The 25649-nt window shown below is 38.6% G+C and overlaps 1 protein-coding gene across 1 annotated transcript in view; it reads left to right on the forward strand.

The window, feature by feature from the left end:
* Nucleotides 1-25649, forward strand: part of USH2A (usherin) — a 990439-nt gene that overhangs the window by 58425 nt on the left and 906365 nt on the right. The window contains exon 3 of the mRNA XM_072647832.1: nt 16106-16238. Coding sequence (XP_072503933.1) covers nt 16106-16238 — 133 coding nt within the window. The remainder of the gene's footprint in view (nt 1-16105; nt 16239-25649) is intronic.

Here is a 25649-nt window from a genome sequence, read left to right on the forward strand (position 1 = left end):
TATAAACATCAGAGTTGTAAAGTAATATTGAAGAGTAGGATGAAAAAACAAAGTGGAACCAAAACAGAGGAGACACAGGAAGAAATACAGTAAATTTCCTCCCCGGATTCTTCCTAACAGAGCTAAAAAATGACCAAATCCTGATGAGGAGGGAAGTAAAAGGAAAGGGGGAAAAAAGGAAAGAAAAAACCACAGAGTTATTTGTCCAGCTCAGATCAGCATAGGAAGACAGTCAAAAACGTTTGGGGCCATTGGGGGCAGTCTGACCAGGAGCACTTTTAGAGCATTCCAGGGCCTAGGGACTATCCAAGGGCAAGAAGAGGTCCAAGATCCTATATCAAGTTTGACCTTGGTCAAGGTACAGGAATAGGTGTTAATTGGAAGCTCTATCACCCATTATTCAGCTCCAGGTAACAGATCCAGGGCAGACTGGGGAAGAGATTTACATCCAAAGGTGAGGAGACGTCACAGGCCCTAGCCTCTATAGTGAGAAAGGAGAGAGTTCAGAACCAAGCCCCAGAAGCAGGGCTCAGACCCCAGGAGTAGAGCAAGGGAACTGAGACTTTGAAGCTTTTAGCCAATCTGACACCTGCAGAGGAATAACCAAGGCATGAAACCCAGACCAAAGTGAAACCTATAGTACTGTCACTGAACCAGCAGTTTCTCAGTGGGCTAATAATAGTTAAATTCAGAAATTTTCTGTGGGAAAGATCTCAACCCATGAGGAACTTACAAAACTGGGAAAGAGACGTGGCTGCATTTATAGAATTTTATGGCATTTCCTGAGGTGCCAAAGAGCTGGAAGCTGAAGGGATGTCCAACAATTGGGAAATGGCTGAACAAGTTATGGTATATAAATGTAACGGAATACTATTGTGGAATAAGAAGTGCAAGTCATGTCCCTACATAGTAGGTTCATGTTTCAACTCTCAAATTTGGGCACTCTTGTACTTGGGATTATTTGAGGTAATCTCCAAAGCTGGGAAAGTCCATTTTTGGGGGTCTCTGCTCTTTGACCACAATGTAAGTATATAGCTACTCCTGTCATGTGCTTCTTTATGACTACCATCAATACTAAGTCAGTTGCTCCTGCACCTTGAGTATGTGAAGTCCATTCTCAGTACAGTCTAAGCACAGACTCTACCCTTAAGTCTTCACTCGTCATGAAGATCAGGACCTCCCTTTGAACCAATGAATAGCAATTTACTCAATATTTAAATAACATTAGTTACTTTCATGGCACTTACATGAATGGTCACTGCTTTTGCAAGAGAATGTATAAAGAATGCTTTTTAAGGGGGTTGAAGAGAACATTATGGGCAACATGAACTGTACAGTTAAGTAGCAAATAAAAGATAATGGGTTAAACTCTGTAATTTGTTGTAACATCATCTGGAAAGTGCTTTGTTCCATCATGTAACCAGTTGTCTGTGTTTGTAGTATAAATTTCCATCAGTTTGATACCACTTTCTCTATTGTTATCACCAGTGATTTGTGACTTGTTCTTCCAATTAGAGAGCTAGGTGACAGAGCGCATAGAGTCCTGAACCTACAGTCAGAAAGACCTGAATTCAAATCTATCCTTAAGCATTTATTAGCTATCTGACCCTGGTCACATTACTTAACCCCTGTCTCCTCATCTGTTGAATGGGGATAATAATATCACCCACCTCCCAGGGTTGTGAAGATCAAATGAATATAATATTTGTAAAAGGCTTTGCAAACCCTAAAGGGCTTTATAAATTCTGGCTCTTCAATTAAGATAATCAAAGGGTCATCAAACCTATTACTTTTCTGGAAAGCAAAGACAAATTTCTACGCTCGTTCCAGTTCTCCTTTGTTTTGCCCTGAAGCACACCATTTTGGCATGTGGCAAACTCTTAGATGTAGTAAAATTAGCCTGAGTCAGAAGGAAGAATAATTGTTTTACTCATATCCCACTTACCATGTAAGTGGTATTTTATGACCACTTGGTGTTCCCCATGAGGAAAGCCTCATCGCCTATACTCACAACCTAAAAGTTGTCCTTGACTTCTCATTCTCTGTAACCCCTCATATCAGATGTCTTGCCAAGGCTTACTAATCTTTGTCACATGCCTCTAATATACCTCCTTCGCTCTAACACTCACTATCTTGGTCTGGAGTACTGCAGTAGTATGATCGCTGGTCTTCTTGTTACAAATTTTTCTCCCCACTGCAGTCCACTGTCCATTTGGCTGTCAAAATGACCTTCCCAAAGTGCAGGTCTGACCATATCATGTCTCCACTTTTCAATAACTCCAGTGGTTGCTTATTGCCTTTAGGATCAAATATAAAATTCTCTGTTTGGCTTTTAAAGCCCTTAATAATCTGACCTCTTTCTGGTCTTCTAATTCCTTACTCCTCTCTACACACTCTGCAATCTAGTAACACTGCCTTCCTTGCTTTTTCTTCACACAAGATATCCCATCTACCAACTCTGGGCATTTTCACTGGATATCCCCCATGCCTGAAATTCTCTTCCTTCTTGCTTTCTTCTAGTCCCAGCTAAAATTTCACCTTCTATGTGAAGCCTTTCCTGATCCCCCTTAATTTTAATGCCTTCCCTGTATTGATTATTTCCAATTTATCCGTTATGTAGCTTGTTTGTACATAATTGTTGCCTTCCTTATTAGACTGTGAGCTTCTTGAGAGCAGGAATTATCATTTGCCTTTCTTTCTACTCAGTGCTGTGCCTGGAACATAGCAGACATAGAATAATTATTAATTAACATGAGATGGGAATAAATATTAATTAATATGACGGGAAAATTGGGGCTAAATAAATATGCAATACGATGAGAAATATGACACAGTGTTTAAAGGTTAGTTTTATCAATCAGTCAGCAAACATTTATTAAATTCTCACTCTGTTCCAGATATTGTGCTAAACCCTTGGAATATAAAGAAAGGTAAAATGCTGCTCTTAAGGAACTCACATTCTAATGGGAGATAACATAGAAATAACTCAGTACATATCAGATATATCCAGAGAAGATGAAGGTAACCTGAAAGGGCCACTTTCAAATCAATGCTCATTTCTGACCTGATAGTTGGAAGGAAACCTCTTGATATGAAATACTAAAATGGTTATAAAAGTAATTCATTTTTTCTTGGTCTAGGAAAGTGGCAACATCTCACTCAGATTCAAAGTCTTGTGGGGATTAGGAAAAGGAAGATGTTAGCTGTGTGTTCCTTATTTGATGGATAAATAAAGTGATACTTATAGTTTCCTGGGCTGACAGACTTCCAACCTTCTAAAGAATAAATATTTGCTAGTACCATTTTTTCAACCAAAGTAAAAGGGCATGTCACTCCCTCACTGGATGAACAGTAACTACTCATACCGTTATTATCTTGCATGCCTTAGGGCATAGAGCAAACCCTTCAAGGAAGGGTCATTGTGAAGACCTTTCTTTCAGTTCCAGAATTTTTTTTTTTTTTAAAGAATAAGACAATTCAAAACGCACTGCATGATACTTTGCTGTGAGAGGTTAAAGTGATGCATAGTCTTCCTTTGGCCTGAAATTTTTTCCCTTCGTTTAGTTTATCAGAAATGTTTTAATAAGTTTTTTTCAGTACTGGGTATTGGAGCTGAAAAAAAAATCTAATAAGACATAGAATGGCTGGATGATAAGTACTTATGGTAAATCATGTATTTCTTTTAAGTATATAAAACTTAGATATAAGCCATTTATTATTTAATGGAATATAAAGACAGTATCCCATCTTCTTCTTTTGTTCAAGGTTTTATCAGAGGTAATTCATGCATAGTAAAAATGGAAGTTTTAACTCAGCTTTGTTTGTATGGCAAGACTTAGTTTCTACTTAAGGCAGCTGCTCAGAATCTTAAAGACATCTACTGAATATTGGCAGGAAGTTTGAGTGCTGGATGGTATGCAGAAATGATTTCCTATATATCCATGCACATGTCAAGTATTTGAGTGATAGCACTTCTGACTTTGGGTCAGTAGTGAGTTCACATCTCTTACCAGCCCCTTGGCTTGCTTCCTGAGAGTGTAAGGGAGGATTCAACATCCATCATTTTCATCCTTTCTTTACTCTTTGTCTGAGATCTGTGAGTGTTCTATCTGACTCCATACTTTTTAAATGGAAGAGAAGAAAGAGGAGGGGATTTGGATAAAGATTAAAAAGGATTATTCTAAAGCAATTGTAAGGAAAATGGGGGAAAGATAAAGGAGTTATGAGCAAGGGATCATAGATTTAAAAGTAGAAAGGTTCTTAGAGACTGTCAAGTCCAACTCCTTTATTTTATAGATGAGTCAAAATCAAGTCAACAAAAAATTAAGTGCCTACTATGTGCCAGCTGGGCAGCTAGGCGGTGCAGTGGATAGAGGGACAGTGCTGGGGTCAGGAAGACTATCTCCTTGAGTTCAAATTTGACCCCAAACGAGGTCAGAAAGAGTCAGACAGCTGAACAACAACCTCATGTGCCAGGCAGTGTGCTAAGTGCTCAGGATACAAAAACAGGCAAAGATACTCCCTGTCCTCAAGGAGCTCATAATCTAATGGGAGAGACAAACAGCTATGTACAAGTCTTAGAGGGAAGGCATTAACATTAATGAGGAGTAGAAAAGGTTTCATGCAGAAGATGGGATTTTTACTTATACTTGAAGAAAGCCAGGGAATACAGAGGGCAGAGGTAAGGAGGGAGAGAATTTCAGGCATGGAGAAGAGCAATATCGAAGGAAAATCTTGTGCAAAGAGAACTAAGACTTGCTAGAGTCACTGGATCTTAGAGTGATCAACTATGTGAGCAAACTGAGACCTTTAAAGGTTATGTGACTTGCTAAAGACAGTAAGTGGGGGAGGCTATGTGCCAGGCACCATACTAAGCTCTTTACAAATATCTTATCTGAACTTCATAACAACCCTGTGAGCTAGGTGCAGTTATTATCCCCATTTTACAGTTGAGGAGGCAAACAGAGGTTAAATGACTTGCCCAGGGTCACGCAGCTAGTAAGTGACTGAGGTCAGATGTGAACTCTGGTCTTTTTGACCATAGACCTAGGACTCCTTCTAGTAAGCCAGCTAGCTGCCTGAAAAAACAGAGCAGTCAATAAATTTATGACTTGCCTTTATGAAAATTTCATCCTTTATGAGGTAGAGGAAACGACAAGGGGAATTACCATTCTGGACCTGGTTATATATACGTACATAAATAAATATATACACAGATGTATGTAATGTATGAGTCTATAAACACTTACGGCTTGACTGTCTTTGAATCTTCCACTGTCCTCTAGATTCTGTGACATAGGGCCTTATCTTACCTAAGCTTTTTCTTTCTTCCAGGGAATAGTGGAATGCTTTGTAAACAATAGATGCTTAATAGAGATTTGTTGGATGTCTGAATAAATGTCTCATCCGTTAGATTTACATAACCCTCAAGGGCAAATATCAGGACCTTTCCACCCAGGTATGACCCACAGTACCTAGAATGATATTTGGTATACAGTTGTTTCAGTTGTACCTGACTCTTCATGACTCCATTTTGGATTTTTTTTGGCAACAGTGCTAGAATGGTTTGCCATTTCCTTTTCCAGCTCATTTTACAGATGCGGGAACTGAGGGAAACAGGTTTAAGTGACTTGCTCAGAGTCTCACTGCTCATGTCTGAGGCCATATTTGAGCTTGGAAAGATGAGTCTTCCTGGTCCCAAGCCCAGTCCTCTATCTACTATGCCAGCTCGCTGCTCCTGTGGGAACATTACTCTCCCTCCAAGAATGTAGCCAGTCTATGTAATGGCCTTTTCTTTATGGTTCAACCTTTAAGCCTGCACTGCCTATAGGGTGATGAAAGACAACTGAATTTGAATGATTAGGAACAGAGCTTTGGTAAGTTTCTAGACCACAACTTATCTCCACTGGGGCATTGCAACATTTCCTTCAAAATAGATTTGATTATATTTCTCTCCTGAGGTCTACGTTGTTCTCCTATGACTCTTGCTTAAGCAGAAGAGACTGTGGGAGTGTGGTATAAGGAAGCATATTTCTCCTCTGTAGCATGCTTTTGAACTAGAAGGGATCAATAGTGTCCATTATAGAGACCTAAAGGTGACCCAATCAAAATGATGGCAAATTGAAAATGAGAAGCCAACAGAATGAAGACTAGAGAATGACCTGACATTGTACCTCTTCTTTCCAAAGTATCTTCATACTCCTTAAATTGGGATTTAAGGACTTCTTCAATACTGTTACTGGTCCTACCTAATCATGCATTTAAGATACACCATCCACATTTTTCCACACCTGTCTCAAACCCTAACCTAGTGAAATGAAAGAGATAGGTGGAGAGTTCTTTTTCTCTAACAAATCAGAAACTCTATCTTGCATATTCCTATTCCCTTTGATATCTGGCAAGGGGATCATCAGAATGAGCTATTGCCAGAAGCAGAACTGCCACCTTAGCCTTAGCTATTTGTCGAGCAGTACACCCCGATCAGAATTGTAAAGTGGTCCAGAGATACTTAAAGCATGAAATGTGTTGCAAAAATCCAAACCAATTTTTATCTTATTTATATAAAGAGATTTGAGAGGGGGCAGCAGCAATGGAAGAAAAAAAGTCATAAGATCATCATTAGTCATCTTTCTTTTTTTAAAGTTAGAAAAAAGCAAACATACCTTATCTTCCTAAAACTCGGTACACATGACACCAAATTCTTTTAGTAAGCAAATTTGTGGTAAGTTGATAAAAAGAAAAAAGGGTCCTGAACTCTTGACTAGGGACATAATACAGTGGAGGAAGAAAATCAAAAACATGCTTTCTATCTGACTCAAAATAAAGGTGCACTTAAACTTGTAAAAGACAACATTTTTATTTGAATGATATGACAGAACTGTCACAGGCGTGTTACCTGCTATAAAGAAAGCCCAAGAATTATTACCTTTATTAGACCAGTGACACTGAGCTTTCCGCCATACATTTCTAACTTCTGTCCCTCTACAGAGACAATTTTCTTTTCTTAAATAAACTGTCATGGTAGTGTTAATATATTGTTGGCTCTCTCATACTCGGAGAATACTGCTGATATAAAACATGTATATGTTAGATTGGTAATAGTATCTTTAGTGTAGCTGACTAGAACAAATGTGTTTCCCTCATGGCTGTGCTAATGTGATAAAGGAAAATTGGCTGTTCATCAGCTTTTGGCTGGGCAAAGACAGTAGAGATGGAGCCACATTCTTTTTTATGCATTAATACCAGCGAGAACTTTTCACTAGTTATATTTCATGTGCCTGCATGTTGTACAAAGATGTTGTAAAACATGAGATAATGCTACAAATAACAAAGTGGAAAAGCCTGTATCTTTTATAATGATAACAGTCAAACACCAAATGACAGTAACAGGCTGTAAAAAATGGGATGCAAAAAAGGCAGTATAACTGTCCCCCCTCATGCAACTTCATGTATGTGAAAGGATTGGGTTGTTTTTTTTTTTTTTTTGAGAATTAAATAAGATCTAGTGTTTGGGTCACTGATATTTACAGAAAGAAAGTGGTGAAAATGAAAGAGGTTCATTTGGACTAAAAAGCCACATTGGATAACTCTGGTGAAAGCTGTTGTTGCCAGTAATTATGATTCTAAGTCTAATTTTTTTTTCTTAAGGGGAAGAGACTCTTATAATCATCCAAATCATGATCTTATAGACAAATAATTAGCTGTTTCTGTTAATCAATTTGGCAAAGCTTTAGGAATAGTGGGGAAGTATCTAGGTTGCTCATGTTTGATTTTCTAAAATCAAATCTTCAGGGTTAAACCTTGCAATTGTCTGATATTACATTATCTCTGAAGCCTTTGTTTGCCCCCTTCAGACCCTTTGTTCATAGGGACACTGTGATTTCTATTCACATATCAGTCAAGAAGATTTAGTTCCATAGGAGAGCTGTACAGACCAAATCTGTGTCTATATTACGTTAAAATAGTTAGCCAGTTTGGCTAAAAAATTCAACAAATCATTTGGGTGTTTTGTGTACATTAGACCTAAGAACTTTATTGGGAGGATTTTTCAACCAAATTAACTAGAAATTAAAGGCAAATTATTACAGAACTGACTTTTTTTTTCTTTTCATTCACTTTGCACATAGAAGGTACTTATAGTCATTGCCCAAAGGCACTCTAATTTGTCTTTTCTCCCTCATTCAATGCAGCTAATTTGCTTGGTTACTAGAAATGTAAAAGACACACACACACACACACACACACACACACACACACACACACACACACACACACACACACACACACACACACACACTGCTATTAAAGACACATCCAGAGGTAGCATAATATAGGAAATAGAGACCCAGCCTTGGAATGAAGAGGACTTGGGTTAAGGTCTCACCTCTGGAACACATTAGCTATGTGAGTATAAATAAATCACTAAACTTCTCAGGGCCACAGGCAAGTCTCTAAGAGCCTCATCACTAGAAATTTGGAGTTGGGAAAGTTTGAATTGAATTGTTTGAATTGAACCTCAGACACTTACTTACTAACTGGGCAAGTAACTTAATTTCAGTGTCTGTTTCCTCATCTGTAAAATGAGGTTAATATTAGCATGTAATTGTAAGGATCAATGATTTAACATATGGAAAGTGTTTTGCACACACTAAGTGTTACCTAAATTTTCCTGGCCATTATTATTACTGTGATCCTCATTGAAGGAAATTTCTACACTGAAATCAGAGGTCCTGATAGATGAGAGAGAAAGAGAAAGATACAGATAGAGCTTTCAGTAACCTGCTGGAGATAAACAGAACAAAGGTTAACCTTTCAAGAGTTTTGTTTCATTTTTGGTCTGGATTAACTTATTTAGGGAACTTCCTGGTGTGGAAATTCCAAGGTAGATTGACAACTATTAGGTTCCCAGAATTACAAAGCCACTATCCCCAAGGCAAGACTTGAAACTAGGTGTTACTGGCTCCCTATTCATTATACTACACTGCTTTTTTAGAGATATTTATTTGACTCACTTACATGGACTGATATGCATTTGGTATTCTCCAATCAGGTTATTATTATTTGCTGGGGTCCGTTTAGAGTCTTAAAGCTCTTTCCTCAAAGTCTAGCTTGTTCTTCTCCCAGTGCACCCTGGGCCATCCCCAGTCATTCTGAGGAATATCAGGTCACTGGATTCAGATGACTCTAGAGAAGTGAGACCGGTGACCTGCACAGTCCTCCTTCACTCAAAACAAAGTCAAATGCAAGTCATGTCATCATTTCTCCGATGGCATGGTCTTCTTTGGCAATGAAGGACAAACACGACACGAGTTTGTTCTTAGATCCTGATACAGACAGTGCTGCCAGCCTCTCCTCTCCTGGGGACATGGGGGGATGCTGATACAATGCCAATGAAAAAGTCCAAATCCACCAGCCACCAAAATTCGTAAGGTCCTCCTCTTACCTCTACATAACGGCAAGGAGCCTTCTCAGGCTCTCTCATTCACTGATGACTCATTTTGAATGGAATGATTCTCTGCTCTTGAAGGCTCAGTTCCAAACTATCTTCCTGGTTTTGTATAAACCCCAGAGGATGTTACCAAATCTCTTCAACCAATCTGAATGTGCTTTGTGTGCAACGTTACTTCATTGAATCCAATGCTTTTATTTTAACCTAAAAACTTTGGTTTGTTGATTTAGTCAATCGAGATGTTCTCACTAAGTTAAGGTATCAGTGCATAGCATCTAATTATTTAAAAAAAATGTTGTTCAGTTGTGTCTACTCTGGACCCCATTTGGGTTATTTTGGCAAAGATACTGGAGTGGTTTGCCATTTCCTTCTCCAGCTCATTTTACAAATGAGGAAACTGAGGCAAACAGGGTTAAGTGACTTGCTCAGAGTCACACAGCTAGTGTCTAAAGTACAAATTTAAACTCCGGTCTTCCTGATTCCAGGCCCAGCCCTCTATTCCCTTTGCCACCTACTAAAGCAGAATAGTATAGTAGAAAAAAATACCTGATGAGGAATGATCAGGAATACCTGATGAGGAATACTTTGGAGTCAGGAATCACTGATACCAATTCTCACATTCTACCTTCACCTGCACTAAGACTTTTAACTTCTATAAGCCTCAGAGAACTGACTCTGAGGACTTGGGTTTCAGCTACTTCGTGTGACTTCATCAAGTTCCTTAACATGGCCCTCGGTTTCCCTATCTGTCAAATGAAGGGTTGGTCTAGATGGCCTCTCATTTCTTCCTATGATTTATCAAGTAAATTTATCAAGATGGGTTGAGATTTTTAGGAACAGAGGGAGTTCTAAACTCAGATGAATTCAGAGATCCTTCCAGTATTTTATAAATTCAGGTAGTGATGAAAGCTCTTCAATTATTGAAGCATTTATTAAAGACTATGCAATGCATACTGGTGCAAAGATAATTAAGGCATGGTTCTGCCCTCAAGAATATTATAATTTATTAGAAGTAATAAGATGTACCTAAATGTAAATAATGCCAATGAGCAATTTATTTTAATGGCTTCTCCTATTAATGCTACAACCTTACATATACTGATGTATAGTTTTCACAATTTCCCAACTGTACACTCTTTTACTTTTTCCTTGCAGCAACCTTGTGAAATAGCCTGAGCAGCTAATCTGATCTGCATTTTATAGCTGAGGAAATGGAAACAGAAAGTTTTTAAGTACAATTGAGATCTAACATAAGCACTGGATTTGGAATCTAAAAACCTACAAGGGAATTTCTTCTTTGTTGCTTATTACTTGTGTGATTTTTGCTGGCTATTCTTTAATACGGTGGTCCCTAACTATCTGTTTTGGCTCTGTCCTGGGCAGTCTTCTCCTCTCTCAACACTCTCACTTGGGAATCTTATTAGTTCCTATTTGTATGCATTCTCATCTCCATGAAGATCACTCCCATACCCTAGTGTCTTCCCTGAACTCTAGGCCTACATCACCAACTACCTAGTGGATACTTCAAACTTATCACAAGGTCTCCCAATGCATCCTGGTCCATCTCCAGTCATCCTGGTGAATATCAGGTCTCTGGATTCAGACAACTCTGGAGGAGAAGTGAGGCTGGTGACCTGCCCAGCCCTCCCTCACTCAAAACAATGTCAATTTCAAGTCTTGTCATCATTTCTCTGATGGTATGGTCTTCTTTGGCAACGAAGGATGAACACAACAATCACCAACACATTGAACCCACCATATCAGTAGGATTCATTATCTTTCTCCTCTAACCCACTACTCTTCCAAAATTCTTCATTTTTGTTGAGTGTTCCACTCCCCCCAATTCCTTCTATTGATTTTTTAATATATTCTATAGTTACATATTCAACCAGGCTCCCTTACTATATATGGTAGCATAAAATACAACACACATAATGCTAATTTGTGGTTTCAGAGTCTCTATGGGGCCACAGGCTTCCATTTCTATTTGAGTTTGACACCATTGATCTAAACTTCTCTTTTCTATAGGAATAGATTTTAAGTGATGGCTCACTCCACTCTGAATCTGCTGCCTCACCTGATTTTCCAACTCCATGGGATGAGATGATCCCTGGTATGCCCCAATCCCATCTCCTCCCCCCACGCTGTCCTGATTCTTGATGCTTGTTGTCTTCCCTGTTTAGATTGTAAGCTCCTTGAAGGCAAGGACTGTCTTTGTATTAATTGTATTGCTAGTGCATATCACAGTGCCTGGCACAGAGTAGGCACTTGATAAATGTTTGTTGTATTAGACTGAATTACTCAACCTACTTCGATACTTTAACACAATTATGATCATTCTAATTATTGTCTGTGAATATAAACAATAATTTGATAACACATTTAATTAAAAATAATAATAGGGGGACTTCTGGTAGCCAAGATGGAATAAGAAGTTGCTTTCACCCTCCCTTATTGAATTCTGAAAGCTCAGGAAATATCACACCAGGGAAAATGCTAGAACAGCTAAGTTAGCTGAAAGTTGGGGTGCAACAGACTTGTAGCCTAGGAAGCTTAGGCTCTCTCACTCTGGGAGAGGAGGAGCAGTACAGGATGGGAAGCATTCCAGCAAACCAGCAGCAAGCCCCAGCTCAGCAAACCAGGGGGATATCCTGAGCCCCATGGTGGTGGAGCAGGCAAGCACCAACACCAGGACCCCTTGGGTGCCTCAGTATAGACAGGGGAACTATCAGAAAAGTACCACATCTGCTACTGTTCTTCAACAGCCTAATCTCCTGGTGTTTCAGCATAAGTCCAGCCTGGCAGACATCCTCCACAAGCCAAACTTTTGAGTGCTTTAAAGAATCCCAGGTGAGTAAGCATTCTCCAGAGGCCAGACTGTCTACCCCCATCCTGAGAGCTCTGGTGCTGCTGACCCCAGCCAAGCACCAGGTAAGCTAGTAGACCCCTATAGCCTCCAACTGCCAGAACTTGAGGCCCCAGCGCACAAAGCCAGCAACCAAGTCCCAGGATCCCAGCACAAGATGCTTGGGTTGGTACCCCCTGCACTCTAGCAGGAGAGATCAAATTTTAAAGCCTGGAAATAGGCATACACCATGAGCAAAAAGCAGAAATGGAAAATGAACATGAATTCTTTTTATGGGGACAGGGAAGATCAAAGCACAAATTCAGAAAAGGATAGTATTGTCAATATACCTACATCCAAAACCTCAAAGGGGAATATGAAATGGTCTCAAAACCAAAAAACATTTTTGGAAATGTTCAAGAAGGATTTTAAAATTAAATAAAAAAGGTACAAGCAAAATTGAGAAAGGAAATGAAAGGTATGTAAGAGATTGTCAATAGCTTAGAAAAATTGACTGTAGAAAACAAGTCCTTAAAAATACAATTGGCCAAATAGAAAAAAGTACACTGAAGAAATCATCTCCTTGTAGAGCTAATTCAAGCAGAATTGGCCAAATGGAAAAGGAGATCTGCAATCTAATAGAAGAAAACAATTTGTTAATTAGAATTGGGCAAGTGGGAGTTAATGACTCTATGAGATACCAAGAATCAGTCAGATGGAAACAAAAGAATGAAAACATAGAAGAAGACATAGCATACCTCAGTGGTAAAACAACTGACCTGGAAAATAGATCCAGGAAAGAAAATTTAAAAATTATTGTTCTATCTGAAAACTATGATGAAAAAAAGAGCCCAAACAGCATCTTTCAGGAAATCATCAAGGAAAGCTGCCCTGAGGTCCTAGAACCAGAAGATAAAATAATCATTGAAAGAATTCACCAATCACCTCCTGAAAGAGATCCCAAGTTGAAAATGCCAAGGAATATTGTAGACAAATTTCAAAATTACCAGGTCAAAGAGAAAATACTGCAAGCAACCAGAAAGGAACAATTTAAATATCATGGAACCACAGTCAGAATTATCCAGGACCTTGCAGCTTCTACATTGAAATATTTGAGGGCAAGGAATATGATATTCCATGAGGCAAAGGAGCATGGAGTATAACCAAAGATCATCTACCCAGAAACATTGAGAATAATCTTTCAGAGGAGGAGATCAACATTCAATGAAATAAGGCACTTCCAAATCTTCCTAAGGAAAAGCTCAGAGTTCAACAGAAAATTTGATCTTCAAATACAAGACTGAAGAGAGGCATAAAAAGATAAACAGAAAAGAAAAAAAACCCACCATTTTATTAATAAGGGTAAACTACTTACATTCCTACAAGGAAAGATGACACTTGTAACTCTTGAGAACTGTATCTTTATTACAATGATGGAAAGGGATATACATAGATACAAGGAGTGGGTATAAGTTGACTTTGATGTGGTGATAAAACATCTAATTAAGTGGTAAAAAGGGATTGTTCTGGGAGAAGAGGAAAGGGGGAGGGAGACAATAGTAAATTACATCCCATGAAAAAACACAAAAACCTATTACCATAGAGGGAAAGAAGGGAGGGAGATGAGCATTATTTGAATTTTATTCTCAGCAGATTTGACTCAGAGGGAATAATATAATCAGTTAGCTATAGAAATCTAATTTACCCTATAGGAAATAGGAGGGGAGAGGGGAAATAAAAGGGAGGGGATAGGTAGAAGGGAGGGAAGAAGTAATAAGGGAAAAGAGGAAGAAAAAAGGAAAGGGCTGACAGAATGGAGGGCAGACTGAGAGAGGTGATGATCAAAAGCAAAACTCTAGTGAGGAGGAAAAAGGGAGAAAGGAGAAAGAAAAGCACAAGTGGGGTGGAAGGAGGGAAGTGTGAGAGGGAGATAGGATAGACAGAAAGCACAAATAGTAATCATAACTATGAATGTGAATGGATGAACTCTCTCATAAAACAGATGTTGATAGCAGAGAGGATTAAGAACCATCATCTTGCAATATGTTATTTAAAAATGTGGAAAGGCTTATATGAACTGATGCTGTGTGAAATGAGCAGAACCATGAGAACATTGTACACAGTAACAGCCACACTGTGTGATGACTGACTTTGATAGATTTAACTCTTCTCAGTGGTGCAAACATCTTAGACAACTTCAAAAGACTCATGATGGAAAGTGCTATCAACATGCAGAGAAAGAACTTTGGAGTCTGAATGCAGATGGAAGCATACTATTTGCTCTCATTTTCTTTTGTTGTTTATTTTGTTTCTTCTTTCTTGTGGTTCCTCCCATTAAGTTCTAACTCTTCTTTGCATCATGATTATTGTGAATATATGTTTAATATGAATATATAAGTAGAATCTATATCAGATTGCATACTGTCTTGGTGAGGAGGAAGAGGGGGAGGGGGCAAAAATTTTAAATTCAAGATCTTGTGGAAGTGCATGTTAAAAACTAAAAAATAAATAAATTGTTAAAAAACCCAATAATAGGTAGTATTTATACGGGGTATTGGGGTTTACAAAGCACTTTTAAAAATATCACAAATGCCTGGTTGAGAGCTCTTGAGTGAAAGATTTGCAAATTGCCATTTCTATTTTATAGATAAAAAAACAGAGTTTCAGGGAGGCAAATAGAATATAAGCACCTGGAGTGCAAGCTCTTTCTTTCTTGCTTCCTTCCTTCCTTCCTTCCTTCCTTCCTTCCTTCCTTCCTTCCTTCCTTCCTCCTCCCTCCCTCCCTCTCTCCCTCCCTCCCTTCCTTCCTTCCTTCTTTCCTTCCTTCCTTCCTCCTCCCTCCCTCCCTCCCTCCCTCCCTTCCTTCCTTCCTTCCTTCCTTCCTTCCTCCTTCCTTCCTTCCTTCCTTCCTTCCTTCCTTCCTTCCTTCCTTCCTTCCTTCTTCCTTCCTTCCTCCTTCCTTCCTTCCTTCCTTCCTTCCTTCCTTCCTTCCTTCCTTCTTCCTTCCTTCCTTCCTCCTCCCTTCCTTCCTTCCTCCTTCCTTCCTTCCTTCCTTCCTTCCTTCCTTCCTTCCTTCCTTCCTTCCTTCCTTCCTTCCTTCTTCCTTCCTTCCTCCTTCCTTCCTTCCTTCCTTCCTTCCTTCCTTCCTTCCTTCCTTCCTTCCTTCCTTCCTTCCTCCTTCCTTCCTTCCTCCTCCCTTCCTTCCTTCCTCCTTCCTTCCTTCCTTCCTTCCTTCCTTCCTTCCTTCCTTCCTTCCTTCCTTCCTTCCTTCCTTCTTTGCTTCCCTCATTCCTATCCTCATTGCTGAGCATATAGTAGATTCTTAATAAATGATTACCAATTGATTAATTGTCCAATTTTTCCTTTTAGGGCCTCTTTTTCAAAAAAAATCTGTACACTTAGGACTAGATCATCTTAAAGTCTCTTTCAGGGCTAAATGCTATATTTTTATAATATATGTATAGTAAAGTGATGGCTCCGGGACTAGAACTTGGCTCTTTTGGACTCCTAGTTCAATGCCTTTTCCATTACACTGTCTAATTCATGCATTCTCCCAGCCAATCTACTTTGTTTTTTTCTGACTTTTTCCATCTGATCTCTAAATTTCTTGGTGATGGGAAAAATATGAAAATGAACAGAATTTTCAAAGACTGTATTGCCGAAAAGCATCTGTCTATTCACCTAAATTATACATCAACACTTTAGATTTATTGAACTAGCAATGTGATTGACTAAATCACTAAATTAGTCTCTAAACTTAAATTATTATTTTAAGAAATTAAAAATAACTAATGGTGATGATTTCTTTATAGGTACATCACACAAAAATCAGTTTCTTCATCAATGGTTTGGAAGATGACCACATGGCTTTTGATGTAAAAACTCTTAGTGGTCCAGTTACAGATCTTGCCCCTGGGGCTGTGAGAATTGGACAAAGTTCAAATGGTAAGTTTCAGAACTTGAGGGCTATTGGCTTTCATTTGACCTATATTTTCTTGAAAAAAAGTCAGTCAAATCATTATTTTAAAGGCTCGGTGAGTCTGGGTGCTTAAACATACTCTGATATATGAATGCTTTTGTGAAGAGAACACTTTTGTAATATAAATAAGCATCTATTTTGGATTTTTGCTTATAAAGCTTTCTTAAAATGAAGTTTATCATGATTTAGCAGATAGGAGCAGGGCTTATTAGTTTTATGGTGAACCATAGTGATTATTAAATTATTTTGCATATTAAGGAGAAATTGGATGGTGTTTTGCTGATTTGGTCACATTTGAGATATTTAACCATTATACAGGAATATCAACTTTTCCCTTTTGTGTGACATGAACATCACTTAAAAATGAATGGTTGATTTCAGTTTTTAGTGTGACTGTGTATGTCCTTAGGTTTGGGCAAGCTTAGGCAAATGAGCTATTGGTAAATGGTTAACATCTGGCTCCTTGGGGAAAAAAAATGTACACAGCACAGATATGTTTTATCTGCATTATTAACATTTTCTCTGTCACTTTCCTAAATTTAGGCAATCAACAAAATAATAAGACAAGCTCCAATTTGTTGTTTTTGCTGATTTCTGAGATGTAAGTGTTTACACTGAAAATTAAAGAACTGACTCTTCATAGCCAGTTTGAGGGGGCTCCAGAACACCCTTGCTTAAATACCCGTCAGGTTTCTGCAAGAATTATCCTTTTTGGATGTCAGGTGGTTTGGCCCAAGTGGTCCTTCCTTTTCAGCCTCCTTTTGGAGTTTGAGAGCTCTGGTATGGAGAAATCTCCTTCCCACTTTTCCCTTTTTTGGAGAACTAGACCAGAGGTATCACAGCTGAGGTCAGCAAAACTCCCTAGTGCTGCCTGAACCAGATTAAAATGTAATTGGGAAATGATTAACAAAATAAATAGAAATAGCAATACAACAAAAATAATGTTAATTTGTGGTTTTCTAAGTCAGCATGCAGCCAGCAGGGATCCATTTTCTGAGTTTGACATTGCAAATCTCAACCCATCCTTTCTAAAAAAATTGGTTTTAAGTGATTGTTCACTCTACTTCTATGCCTGGATCTCAGTTATGATTACTGTAATTATTATCTCTGAGTAAAAACAGTAATTTGATAACACATATGATAATAAAAATAATACCAGTAGTTATCATTGATAAAGGCCTATTAAGATTGCAAGATCCTTTTACAAATGACACAGATTTGAAGTTAAGAGCCCTTGACTGAAAGATTTCCAAATAGCTCTCTTCATAACAAGTCTGTAATTTAAGTAATAGGAGTATTGTCTTTAATTTATATTCAAAGAAACTGAGGCATAGGCAGGTTAAGTGACTTGCCCTATGATCACAATGTATACAGAATCCTGAATTTGGGGTCCAAAATATCAGATATTAGACTATCAAATTTGGATCCCACTTCTGATACTAATGAGCTTTGTGACCATGGACAAATCACTTAAGCTCTCTGAATCTTAGTTTCCTAATCTGTAGAATAAGAATAATACCTCTAGTACGTACTTCACAGGGTTATTCATTGTAAGAACCAAATGAGATGTGTATAAAAAGATCTTTGGAAAGGTTCAAGACCTGTAGTTATTATTTTTCTGGAGTGTCTTGACTCCAAGTCCAGTAATTTTCTATCACACCATATTTCTTTATTGTTGTGTTTGTCCTTCATTCTCAAAGAGGACCATGACATCAAGATGATGACATGACTTGCAGGTGACTTTGATTTAAGTAAGGGAGGGCTGTGCAAGGTCACCAACCTCACTTTCTGCTCCGGAGCCGTTTGGATCCAGTGGCCTAATATTCATCAGGATGACTGGAGATGGCCCAGGATGCAATGTGAAATCCTGGCCCTTTCAGGCTAAGGTCTTATAGCATTCTCTCTTTGAGTGAGATACACCCATTTAATGAATAGGCTTCTTTAAGTAGTTGCTCAAGGGATGGCTCCTTTAATCCAAAAAAAAAAAAAAAAAATCAAACTGAGAGGAGAAGACCCTCAGTGTTCCTGGGTAAAAGAGAAACAATTACTCTTTAGTATTTAAATCCACTCTGTGCTAGTTTATGGTGCTATGGTTTCTTTATTATGAAATTAATTTCTCTACCTGATGGCTTAGGGCCACCTTTTCTCAGAGGGCTAGGTAACCCCTAAGAGACGATAAGGTTTTGCCTCCTTCTTTCCTCTACGTGTTTATTAGCATTTTTCTTTTCTCCCTTTACAAAACCCATGCCATTTGATGATCTTGCCTTTTTTTGTGTGTGCCCAGAACTCAGCACAGTGCCTGGTACCCAGCAACGGCTTCAAAAATGCCTGTTGGTAGACTGACTTCCTATCAGGTTCCTATTTCTGGCTTCTGGGTAGCTTGTTCATTAACTGATAGATCTTGTGTCCAGTCCACAGTGGATGGCTTTCCTTGGCTTGACCTATGCTCCACTCAGCTTGCCACTTTGTTTTGAGGGAACTGACTCTAAGTTCTCTTTTCTAGAGAAAAGAGCTGTTTTTTAGATCCTTTGTTTCACAATCATTAAAAAACAGTCTGTTGCATACAGCTCATTATATCAGCATGTTCTGAGTGAATCAATGAAAAAACACTTTTAAACAAATACTATGTGTTAACTGTGTTAGGTACTGAGGACAGAGATAAATAACAAAGGCAAACAAAGTCCTGGTTCTCAAGAAACTAATATGGGGAGACAACACACTTAATGGAGTATAGGGAGGAGGGGTGGAACTGTACAAGGATGGTGAGTTGGGCCATAGGGGATTAGATTGACACACCCCTTCCAGGAACAGTGACAGAGCTGATGTGATCATGATTTCCCTTCCTCTCCCCTTCTCAAACCCATAAGGAGAGACCCTACTACTACAATAACAAATTAAATAATATCAGTCTTTTCTAAATTTAGTTTCCACTGGTACTTTAAAGGGTTATAGTGCACCAAAGTGCTCCCCCCAAAACTTTTGTTGGGTGGGTAATAAGATTTGTCTGTTCTGTACTGCTTGGGATGACTAAGTCTTAATCCTTTCAGTGTACTAAATGTTGAACTAGCTCTTCAGTATAGGAAGTATGGACTTTTATATGAAGTTGGTTTTTTTTTTTTTAACTGAATCAAGCAAAATTTAATCTTGATTCCTTGTTGCAAAATGCTTCTTTGGAAAGTTTATTTTTATTTATTTTTTTCATTTTCAATATTAGGTCTCTAATGACTATAGTAGAAAAAAAGATATTTTAAAATAATTCTAATTTTTATTGTATCAATTTATAAGTACAGTTGTACCTACTGTATCTTTTCTCTAATTAGAGGTGGCACAGGGACTGGCTCATTACTTCTGCTTAATGAGCCAGGCTCCATGCCACCTCTCTAATCAGAAAAGAGATAGGTACAGAATGTTCCTATGGACTTATTATAAATCATTCTTTTTTTTTAATCAAAAAATTAAGTCACTGCTCTCCATACTTTTGTCCATATCCAAGATGGTTTCATTCAGGAGAGGTAATTGTGCAAGAGAGATCACTGTGAGCTGAATTAAGGGAGCTCTCATGCAATTCAGGACCGGCTGTCTCTGCCTCGATGCTTACACTGTTTCATACAGAGGTAGCTCGGATGATGGCCTATGGCCAGTTCCTCCCACCCTTCTGATCAGGATGTGTCCCACCTTTCTATCTGGGAAGCCACTGTGCTGTGGTATGAGGCAGGCACCTCACTTCAGTCCCCATTTTCTGGAACTGGGCCTGACAAGGGTTAGAATTTCTGCGTGTGAGTTCTTAGATCATTCTTAACACCTGGAAGATGGTATTCTTGAAATGAACAAGAACAAAGATTTTGTTGTTGTTGTTGTTGATGCTCCTGTATTTTTCACACAGTCTTTTGATGTAATTAAAAAATAAATAAACTGAGCTTATATTTCCCTGAACCTTCTTCATTAGTCAATAATCATTTATTAAGTGCTTACTTTGTGTCAGCACTGTGCTAACTAAGCACTGGGGACACAAAGAAAAGCAGAAGACAGTCACTGCCCTCTTACAGTTCATAATCTAATGGTGGAGACAACAAATATATACAATCAGGTTCTACACAGGATAAATAGTAAATAAGAAAGGGAAGGCACTAGAATTGGGGGGATAAGAAAGGTAACCTGTAGGAAATGGGATTTTAGTTAGGATTTAAAGAAAGCTAGGGAAACCAGGAAGCAGAGATGAGGAGGGAGAGCATTCCAGACATGGGAGAAGATGCCCAGAGCCAAGGGATGGAGGATTGTGTTCATGGAATAGCAAAGAGACCAGTGTCACTGGATCAAAGAGTGTATGATAGGGAGTACGGTGTGGAAAGGCTAGAAAGGTGGGGAATGAGAGGATTAATTTATAAAGAGCTTTTGATGCTAAACAGAGGATCTTGTGTTTGATCTTGGCGTCAATAGGGAGCCACAAGAGTTTACTGAATAGAGAATGGACTGATCAGATCTGTACTTAGGAAGCCATTGAAGGCTCTTGAGAATGGAAGTGACATGGTTAGACCTATGCTTTAGGAGGTTTATTTTGGTAGTTGTGTGGATGATGGATCAGAGAAAAGAGCTTGAAAATAGGAGGAGGCTGTTATAAATCCATGTGAAAGGTGAGGAGGGACTGAACCAGAGTGGTGGTTGTATCAGTCTAGAAACTGAGATGGATGCAAGAGCTACAACAGGCTGAAAATGGACCAGACTCGACAAAAGATCAGATAAGGAAAAACGACTGGGGTGGCCATGTTGGGCAAGTGAAATAATCATGCTGTCCTCAAAAACAACATAAGGAATTTGGAAGAGAGATATATTTGTGGGAAAGAGGAGTCCTGTTTTAGACATGTCATTTGAGATAATCCAAGTAGAGATGTCCACACAGTCATGCTGAACTAGAGGTCAAAAGACATCAGGGCTAGATATATAAATTTGATATCCAATCAACTATCAAGTCTTTTTTACCTCCACAACATCTCTTGTCCATACCATTTCCTTTCTCACACAGCTACTACCCTGGTTCAGAAATTCCTTATCTTCATCATCATCAGCAAAACCCTTCTAACCAGTCTCCCCACTTCAAATCTCTCCCCACTCTAATCTGTTGATTATATAGCTGCTAAATAATTTCTCTAAAGCTCAAATCTGACCATTTCTCTTCCCTGTTTCAACTTTAATGATGCCCTATTGGTTGCCCCTAGGTTAAAATATAATGCTCCATTTCATATTTAAAGTTCTTCCAACATGACCCCCATCTTACCTTTCCAGTATTCTTACATATTATACTCTTTCGTGTACACTATATCTAGCAAAACTGGTCTTCCTAATGTTTCTTATATACAGTACTCTGTCTATTTCTAGGCAGTATGCTGGGAAATTCAAACATTGTTGTTGAGTTGTTTTAGTCATGTCTGACTCTTTGTGGTCTCATTTGGGATTTTCTTGTCAAAGATCCTGGAATGGTTTGCCTTTTCCTTCTTCAGCTCATCTTATAGATGAGGTAACTGAGGCAAATAGAGTTAAGTGACTTCCCCAGGGTCACATAGCTAATAAATGTCTGAAGCCAGCTTTGAACTTAGATCTTCCTGGCTCCATGCCTGGGGTCATCTAGCTGCCTGAAACAATAACAACCAAATAAGCAGCACTCTGAGAGATTCAAACATATGATTTCTGTCCTCAGTTCTATTGGGGGAATGTAAGACATACAGAAAAAATAAAAGACAAAGCAAATGAGACAAATACTACAATCCATCAGTAAGCATTTATTAAGCATTTAGTATGTGCCAGGTAGCATGCTAAGTTGTTTGTCCTTCATTCTTGAAGAGGACCATGACATCAGGAAGTTGATACAATGAACAAATCAGTCTCTGCCTTCAAAAAGCTGACACTTTAATAGGGGAGACACCATATACAAATACACAGAATTTATACAATGGATATGAGGTAGTTTTGCAAAAGAAAGCACTAGCATTTGGAGGGTGGGGTTCAGGAAAAGTTGCATGTTTAAGGTAGCTCTCTGAGTTTGGAAGGAAACCAGGAATTTCAAGAGGTGAAGTGCATTTCAGGGATGGAATGCTTAAAGATAATAGTGCTTTGGGAGTTAGGAGGCAGAGTTTTCAAAAGAGAGGATTCAATAAGAGCTTCATGAAGGAAGCCATACTTAAGTTAAACTTTGAAGTGTGAGCAGGATTTTAACATGCGGTAATGTGGCATCAATGGCATTCCAGGTAGACAGAACAACATGAGTAAAGGCATAGAGCTGAATTAAAGAATGATGAATTGTCTACTTTGGCTGGAGTATTGCAGAGCATGTGAAAGGAGGGAAAGTTAGTATGGAAAGCTGATGAGCATCACATCATGGAATGCACTAATACCAGGCTAAGGAGTTTGGACTTCATTTAGTAGGCAATGGAGATCCACTGCAAGTATTTCATCTTAGAGGTACTGTAATCTACTTGTCCTGATCTGTATCATGCCACTGGGTCTAGATGTCTCTAGACAACAAAGTGAGGCTGTTGACCTTGCACAGCCCTCCCTCACTTAAATCCAATTCACTTGCAAGTCATGGTGTCATCTTCCTGATGTCATAGTCTTCTCTGAGAACAAAGGTCAAGCAACAGCAACTGTGATCAGTACTTTAATAAGATTATTTTGGTAGCTATATTTGTGACTAATTACAGAAAGAAGCGACTGGAGGCTGGTAGAGAAGTTAAGAAACTAATCAGCAGTCTGGGTAGTCACAGAATTTTGAACTGGAAGGAGCCCCAGTGGCTATCTACTCTAAACTGTGTCAGAAAGGAATGCACACAGCAACTTAGCCAATTAGGAGTCATCTAGCTTCTGCTTTAAGACATTCAGTTTGGTCCAATACACTGCTTTTCAGGTAGCCCATTCCAATTTTAAACAACTTCAGTTGTTAGGGAATATATATGAGTGTGGGGAGATTTTATATATACATGCACACACATGTGTGTATGCATGTACTCGTATATATATACATACATACATGTGTACATACACAGATATACACACATATGTTTGGGTATATGCCCTCCCCTTACACATATGTATGCATGCATGCATGTGTGTGTGTATGTGTGTGTACCAAACACAGTGAGTATAATCCTTTCCTCAGCTTGTATCCCTTCAAATGATTGAACACTGCTATCCCATCCTTCCTCTAAATGACAGAAGAAAATTGTAAGTTTGGCTTTGAAGGAAACAAGGATAGAAATGTTTAATTTAAGGTGCCAGTGGGGCATCTAGATAGAGATAACAAGCAGGCAGTTGGAAATGGGAGACTCTTTGATTGGGAGAGAGGTTGAGGTGGGAAATAAATTTAGAAATCTTTTACTTAGAGTTAATAGTAAAAGCTATGGGAATGGATAGAATTCTTTAGGACAAAGGGTATAGAGATAAGAACAAGACCCAACACAGAACCTTGGGAAATATTTTGATTTAGGTTATAGGGAGTTGTAAGGGGGATGATGGTGGGGGTGGGATGGGGGTGGGGGTGAAGTAGGTGTGAGAAGAGAAGAATTGTAACCAGTGAAGGGAGCAGCCATACTCAGAGAGATAGAAAGTGCTTAACTTTTGCTTACAAACCACTAAGTAGGGAGTACACACTGTTTCTGTAGGCAGTCCATTCTAATTTTGGTTAGCTCTAATTGTTGGGAGGTTTTCCTTACTTTGAGTCTGAATCTACCTTTTTAGAGTTTCTACCCATAGTTTTTAATTCAGCCTTCTGAAGTCAACAGGGATGCTAGTCAGGCAACAAATATTAAGCCCTTACTATGTGCCTGGAATGGTGGGAAACAATCTTTTTTTCTACTTCTATATGACAGCTTTTGAAAGATAGTTTTCATATTCCCTTGAAATCTTGTCTTCTCCGGTCTAAATTTCCCAAGTTCCCTTGACTAGTCCTTACATATTATGATCATAAGACCTTTCCCAATCCTAGTTGTCATTCTTTAGTTGTACTTCAGCTTCTCAACATGTTTCTTAAAATATAGAGAGCCACAGAAACAAAGGGATTTTAAGAAGGAAGGAGGTCTTAATGAAGTCAGATGTTACAAATAGGTTGAAGAGAAAGAGGATTGAGAAAGGCTACTGAGGGGAAAAGGGGAGTGAGAAATCCTGTTGGCCTTTGAAATAATTTTAATAGAATGACTGGGGAAGAATCCATATTGCAAGGGAGAAGGTACAGTGTAAGGCAACTGTGAAGAGTACTGAATTTAGAATCAGGGGATATCAGTTGGAATTCTGACTGCCACTTACTACTTATCAAATCACTTACCATCTCAGAACCTCAGTTTTCTCATTTGTAAAACAAAGTGTTTGGATTAAATAACCTCTAAAGCCCTCTGCAGCTTTCAATCTATGATCCTATAATCAGTAAATAGGAATAGAGGGCAAGATTATGGACCACTCAGAGAAGGTCTTAGGTGAAAGGAAAGAAAGAGATAGGTAGAAATATGGAACATATGTGTAGGTCTAGAGAACTATGTAGTACCTTGATATGTAGCTGGGTTGAGATCCATTTTTTTTAAGATAAAGAAATTTAAGCATGTTTGTGTAGAGATAAGATCATAGGGGAGGAGATTAAAGAAGAAAAAGAAAAGAGTCAGTTGACAAAGTAAACATCTGTGAGAAGTTGGGAGGATGTCACAGAGGGCTTAACATGGATGACAACTCTCAAACACATCTCCTCTCCCCTTTCTGCTTCAAAGTCTAATTTGTTTCACTTCTTTCATGAAGCCTCCATTGGCAGCTCACTCCTCTCATTTCTGATACAGTATAGGGGACACCTGATTATATTATTTTAATTTCTTTATTAATATAAATCTTATTTCCACCAACTAGATTGTGACTACTGAGATTAGGAACATTTCCCCCGCTTATGTTCCCTTGATTGTGTGAGAATTGCTTGGCCCGAATTTAGTGTTTCAGTATTCAGAAGTATTGAGAAACGATTGAAAAAAAAATGGTGCTCATAAAATTCAGACTAGTAGTATAGGCATCCTAACTGCTCTATGATATTTTGGGTCAGAGTAGTTCTCGTAGGTGCCAGTAGAACACAGTAGATGCAGAGAGATGAAGACCTGTCCCCATAATTCTAAGGACTGATAGATAGTAAATTGACAACAATTGTAACTTGATTGTAGGAACACAATCTTCAATCTTCTCTGAACACTTATCTTAAAATCCTAATGGTTTTGGTCCTGTAATCAAGTAAATGGTCCCAGTTCATTCTTCATATGGCTTATGATGCCACTGAGTTTATCTACTTTCCATGGTAAAATGACTCTTTTCCAAACCAATTCTCATTCTGAATAATATCTTAGGTTGTTTAATCAGATTTTCCC

The sequence above is a fragment of the Notamacropus eugenii genome, chromosome 2, assembly GCF_028372415.1.
Source record: "Notamacropus eugenii isolate mMacEug1 chromosome 2, mMacEug1.pri_v2, whole genome shotgun sequence".
Lineage (NCBI taxonomy): Eukaryota > Metazoa > Chordata > Mammalia > Diprotodontia > Macropodidae > Notamacropus > Notamacropus eugenii.